The sequence below is a fragment of the Polyodon spathula genome, chromosome 10 (genome assembly GCF_017654505.1).
Source record: "Polyodon spathula isolate WHYD16114869_AA chromosome 10, ASM1765450v1, whole genome shotgun sequence".
Classification (NCBI taxonomy): domain Eukaryota; kingdom Metazoa; phylum Chordata; class Actinopteri; order Acipenseriformes; family Polyodontidae; genus Polyodon; species Polyodon spathula.
In genome coordinates this window covers 30,394,186-30,400,358 of record NC_054543.1, presented here as the reverse complement: position 1 = coordinate 30,400,358, position 6,173 = coordinate 30,394,186, and the positions used below count along the sequence as shown (strand labels likewise).

The 6,173-nt window shown below is 39.1% G+C and overlaps 1 protein-coding gene across 1 annotated transcript; it reads left to right on the top strand.

Moving 5' to 3' along the window:
• Positions 1 to 496: 496 nt before the first annotated feature.
• pecr (peroxisomal trans-2-enoyl-CoA reductase) lies at positions 497 to 5,666 on the top strand. Its single transcript, XM_041260338.1, has 8 exons — positions 497 to 659; positions 1,505 to 1,638; positions 2,134 to 2,299; positions 2,918 to 2,999; positions 3,125 to 3,221; positions 3,516 to 3,626; positions 4,166 to 4,277; positions 4,756 to 5,666. Exons 1-8 carry the CDS (start codon positions 548 to 550, stop codon positions 4,878 to 4,880), a joined length of 939 nt encoding a protein of 312 aa, XP_041116272.1. The 5' UTR covers positions 497 to 547; the 3' UTR covers positions 4,881 to 5,666.
• Positions 5,667 to 6,173: the final 507 nt, after the last annotated feature.

Below are 6,173 nucleotides of genomic sequence, written 5' to 3'. Positions count from 1 at the left end.
GAGGCAACAGTTAACTGAGCCAAATGCAGCATTTCCAATACAATACTGAAATGAGTATTTCGATGTGTGATTGTGACATAACCGGACCACGAATTCGTCCAGTAAAACATGCATGTATTGTGTTTTTACGTGACATTAAGTTATGTTTTACAGGTACCGTTGTCATTTAACGCGCATATATATATATATATATATATATATATATATATATATATATATATATATATATATATATATATATATATATATATATATAGTAAGTGTTTGTCCGGGCTAAAGAATTTAAAATGAATTAATTCCGGACGCTTTTTTTAACTTTCTGCTTGCAACATTTTTACCGTCTTTATAGGCAATTTAAGAAGAACAAGACGCCTCCATAACTACATATTGTTTTGGCAGGCAATCAAACAGACAATCAACTGTTATTATTTTTTTGAGTCTCGTACTAAAACCAGAATTTGTTAAGAGCGCCGCGATCATGTGACGTGCGCGCATCATTGACGTAACGTGACCGAAGTATTGCCCTGTCTGTACAGAAATTACAGACATGGCAGTTAACAGTGTGTTCAGGGCAGGACTCTTCAATCACAAAGTTGCAATCGTTACAGGCGGCGGGACGGGTATCGGAAAGGCTATCACATCTGAGTTGCTCTATCTAGGTTTGTGCAACCGTCACGGGAAGGAAACTTAATTTAACTTCAGAAAGGGACACACAGTACAGTGGGGTAACGTACTGTACGTATTGCAACACAAAGACCTTTAGCCACAGTAGCACTGGCTGGGAGAGGGGTTTGTCAGAAAAGCACAGTTCTAGCTAATTGTAGAAAAATCTTTACTGAAAGATGTCTCATAATGTAGCTTTACCACGATGTTCTGATACGTTTGAATAAATATCTACACTACACTACACGTTCACTGGTTAAACCCTGCTTGTTGATGTGTCCAAATGTGATTGAAATATGCGTGCTACTACTTAGCAGTTTGTTATAATTTTCCTTAAAGCTCTATGTCTCATGCTATTTTTCTTTACTCATCACAAGCATATATTCGAATATTGAAAAAGAAAAAGAAACGGCTTTAAATAAAACATGAAATAAAAAAAAAAGTTTAACAATTTCGTTTATACATAATTATCAAGAGTTACCAAACAAAACATGGTGCCTGCTGGTCTACAGATTAAAATGTTGCAAAAAGACTTTGAACTTTGCAAAGTGGTTCACAAAATAAAATCTTAGGCATTTGGTATTATTATAATTATAATGGGGCAATCTAGGTTTCATCAAGTTTGGGCTGAAGAAGCAGGTTTATTATCCCCAACCAATTGGAGATTGTAACAAGTTTTGTTTGAATTAGTGGTTCTCAAAATCTAGCTACAATGTAAGTGTAGAGGGATCCGTTTTGGAAAGACACCATTCCAGTGTAACTCCAGATCTCTCAGCTCCCTGGTGGATGGAGCGTGTCAGCGGTTTGTAATTGTGTGTTTAGGGTTGTTTCTGGGTTACAGGTTGCAGTGTTGTCATTGCGTCCCGGAAAAAGGAGAGATTGGAAGCTTCTGCGAAGGAGTTATCCAGCGGTATTCCACCCTCGAGTCCAGCGAAAGTGACCCCTGTTCAATGCAACATCCGCCATGAAGAGGAGGTAAATTCTGCAGGAAGAGGAAGCAGGGCCAGCGCTGACATGCTGGAGTATTTATTAACTCAATGTTATTCTGCTCAGAACAATTAGATGAGCCTTGTTTACAAGAATGTAAGAGACATTGACCACATTTGCCGTAGAGCAGCTACTTTAACAAGCAGGGGCACATTCATATAAAGATCTGAACTTTGGGATGATCAAATAAGTTGAGGGCATGTGATCATTATTAATTGTAATTGTCTTTGCAGGCCTGGATATTGGAAATGAAAAGAGATTAAAGGTTATTTTATTCTAATGTCTCGAAAGAAAATCCATGATAATCAATGTCAATTTCAGTTTTGTTTTTTAAGTGATTTTATGAACATAATATTTAGGTACATATGGTTTAGATGATGGGTTGAGTTAAGGCAGACTGTTGTGGCCTTGCCATGCCTTGCCACACTTGTACGCAGCGCTGCCCCTTCTACAGTGATGCTCCCTGCCTCTCTCCTCATGCAGGTGAGGAGTTTGGTGGCTTCTACTCTGGAGCTCCATGGCAGAGTTGACTTCTTGATAAACAATGGGGGTGGGCAGTTTCCCAGTCCAGCTGAATATATCAATGCAAAGGGCTGGAATGCAGTCATGGACACCAACATCAATGGGACCTTCTACTGCTGCCGGGAGGGTGAGGCAGAACAGGAGCAGGACTTGGGGATTGTCTGATTTATTGGTTAAAAGCCTATTGATTTACCACCAAATTAACTTTCTTAATAAAGGGTTAATCTGAAAGTGTGGACTGAAAACAAAATACAGTATGTCTGGCTCCAAATAAGATTCACTGCTCATGCATATATAATCATCTAGAACCCTAACAATCCACCCTCCAGCTTTCACCCTGCATCTCAATAATGAGCACTCGTCTAAACATTTCATTAGCAGCTCTCCTACACATTCAACCTGGCCTTTTATTACTATTAAACTTGGTGCCTCTACAACCCCACAGTATTATTGCAGTGCCATGCATTTCTGATGATTATATAGTATTTTGCATTTACCATAGCTTACTCTGGTTTGCCATCTTTATTAATGTTTTTTTTTTTTTTTAACCATACCTTGCTATTCTTTACAATGCTTACCTGTGCTTTGCCATGCTTTCATGAATGTTTATTACACTATTTTTTTTTTTTTATTGTGGTAACATTTTATAAGAGTATAGCCGCTTACCCTGCATGGATCATATTTAAGCAGAGAAGCTGCTGTTGGTTCAGAGTGAGCTCTTGTATAAACGGGTTTGTCCCTGCAGTGTACAATGCTTGGATGAAGGAACATGGAGGGGCCATCGTGAACATTGTTGCTGATATGTGGAAGGGCTTTCCAGGCATGTCGTAAGTGAAGTAGTTTAAACAGTTTGCTTCATCTCTTGGTCAGAAAGAGACTTTAATCCTGATTGCGGTTAAATAAAGGTTACAATAAAAAAAATAAAAATAAAGCAGCTACTGTCTGTCCACAGCCACACGGGAGCAGCCAGGGCGGCGGTAGACAACTTGACTAAGAGCCTGGCCATCGAGTGGGCTGCCAGCGGGGTGAGGATCAATGCCGTGGCTCCGGTGAGTGGAGGGGTGTTTACATTGTCAACTCTGCCAACTGAGCCCCACTTCTGTTAGTGTATTTGTATGGACTGTCACAAAGTTCTGTGCATCTCCTGGTCCAAGATAAAAGCTAAAAAGAAACAAACAAGCTTACAGGAATTGTCATGTTCAAGATAGTATCGACTAGGCTGCAGCATCTCTTTATTTTTCCATTCGAAGACATTCTTTTAAATTGACATGAAAGAACAACTTCTAAATAATATCAGATAGATGTATTTATTCAGATTAAGATGTCTTGTTGTTTTTCCATAGGGAACCATAGTCTCCAAAACAGCTGTTGACAACTACAAAGAAGTTGGACCTGAGCTTTTTAAGAAAGCCATACCCCACATCCCAGCAAAAAGGCTTGGAGTGCCAGAGGAGGTAGGTGAAGACCATTCTGTGTTGATCAGTATGGCTGTGCTGATAGGGAGTTGACAGACAAAAGGCAATAACTTCTAATATCTTTAGAATGGTGATTGAGTTTTGAGCTATTTTACCCCCATTTTTCTGTACAATTTGAAATGGCACTTAAAAGGAGGATGGAAGATCAATGGGGGACATCTTTACCCACTGTCAAGCCAATCTACTTTTCATCTGAACCCTGAAGGAGTGACCCAGCCTGGCTTGTCTCTGCCTGGCCTTGTGGGGCATCTGACCAGTAGAGGTTGCTGAAGCACAATAAGATGAAAACAGCTGCTTTTCCACCTTATCCCTACTGGAGTGTCAAGCCAAGGGCAGCACTCGGATCATTGACTCGCCTGCACTCCAGGTGGTAGAGCTTTTAGTAGGTGACAGGGGACCCCTCATTATTTTGATCACCCTGCAAGAGATTCTGTTATGAAAATAATTAAATGTTCTGCAGCAGCGTCATTCATTCACTCACATAATGTTTGTAAAAGCTGGAATGCGCTTCCATTTAGATCGCTCCTGCGGTTTGTTTCCTGCTTTCTCCCGCTGCCTCCTATATCTCCGGTGAGACTCTGAAAGTGGACGCTGCCCAAAGTCTGTACAGCTCCCCCTGGGAGATACCTGGTAAGAGGTCACTATCTTTACCCTTGTTCTGCCTGTAAACAACTCAGCTGTCAATGCTTTGAAGATAGTGAGACAGGATAGACCTGCTGGGATCCAACATCTAGTTAACAGGTTTTGAGAATTATCCAGGCAGTTGTATTAACCTGTACTAGTAGTTTATCCATGACACCTGGGAACACCTCTGCTCTTCTTGGAAAGAAAGATGGAAAGAGATTCTTAATTTGGTGAATTTTTGAGGAGCTATAGACCATTTTTAATTAATCAACATCAGACCCACATCCAAGAACTAAAAAATGCTTTGGTTAAAATAAAATACCAAGTTATGTCAGTTGGTTTAAAGGAGTGCTAACCAAAACTTTAAAATCAATTGCCGTACCTTTTTGAAGCTTTATTAACATTTTCCATTGATAAAGTAAGGTGACAGGTTTCACTATAATACTCAAAGCGTGATGTGTTAATTCCTTTTGATTTTGTGCAGATCACAGTGCCTGGCCCTCTGCACCTGAAGGAGAGAACACAGAACTGCTGTTAAAAATAATGGAGAAGAAAGAGGACAATTCCAAACCGGACGGAACAAATAATAGAACGAAATCCCGCCTCTGATTGGTTGTCTGAGAAACCATTGATCGTCTTGAACGAATCATGTTTCAAATGCTGATAATAAAACAGAATATTGTGTTTTCATGTGCCCTAACCTGGCCTTTCAGAGATAAGCCTCACAGCACTAAGGTTCCCCTCAACCTTTATTTGGAAGACCACATAAGGCGTGCAGTCTGCCACTTGTACATAATTGTGCTATACTTTGCAATGTCAATAATAATAAAGACACAAAAAGCATCATGGGTTAATTGCAACGAACTTGTAGATTTAATATGGAGCTGCGTACTAAGTTGTGGACTAGATAATCTTGTATTATCTCAGGATCGTCCCCAGCTGCGTGCTAACTTAGTACCAATTACAACGAAAATAAATGGGGAACAAAGATGGGGACTAGCTGATCCCCAGCTTTAGTACGTAGCTCAGGATTAAGGTATTTATTGTAGCGTGCTACCAAACAGGAACTGAAGTTTTTTTAACTTAAGAAAATGATGTATGGAAATGTATTTACAGATGAAAGTAAATACTAAGGCTGAATTACATAAGAATATGTCCCCATTTTCTTACAGCAAATTCAACTGTATAATCAAATTTTCCAAAAAACACTGAAAATTAATGAAGCTGCATTACAGGATAAACAAAACTTTTATTACCCTCATCTGGGGATATTTTGGACGATGTTGAACATTGGAAAGAAATGAAAAATAAAACACTATGTTTGCAATAAAACACTATGTTTTACTTATTAATTATAAACTACACACCATTTCAAAAATAAACAGTTTTATTCTATTCTTGGGATAACCTAACTTTTTTGTATGATTTGTGCTAGGAGTGAAAATGAGTTGGTCAAACTTTCATCTGTACAGCCCAGTCTGAAGCTTGCAGGCAGATCTGCTCTATATTGTCAGAATCTGCACATATCACTGATTTGGGGACATAACGTTTCTAATCTGTAGCCCTTTCCATGGCCAAGAAAATGACCTGTCCATTATTATCTCCCAGTAGTGCGACTTCTTTGGGGTAACTGGACAGAAATAGTTCTGCATATGTCCAAGGATAATAAAATTATTATGATCCTTGATAATATATGTACTAACGTTACTATACCACATACTGCTTTACTGCATTGCATGTGATTTTCATCTCGTCACTGATCATGTGAGGGTGTTAAATTTAAATCTCATGATAAGAATTATAGACTAGGAAATCCTCATAGCTGAAGGGCATTAGATTGCAGAGATGGTAGAAATGGTTCAAACGTATAAAAGAAAACTTGGTGCTCGAAGCTACCATGAT

Coding starts and splice junctions, on each gene's coding strand:
- pecr (XM_041260338.1), top strand. CDS start 548: ATGGCAGTTAACAGTGTGTTCAGGGCAGGACTCTTCAATCACAAAGTT. Junction 3,222..3,515: donor GGATCAATGCCGTGGCTCCG/GTGAGTGGAGGG, acceptor GTTTTTCCATAG/GGAACCATAGTCTCCAAAAC. Junction 4,278..4,755: donor CTCCCCCTGGGAGATACCTG/GTAAGAGGTCAC, acceptor GATTTTGTGCAG/ATCACAGTGCCTGGCCCTCT.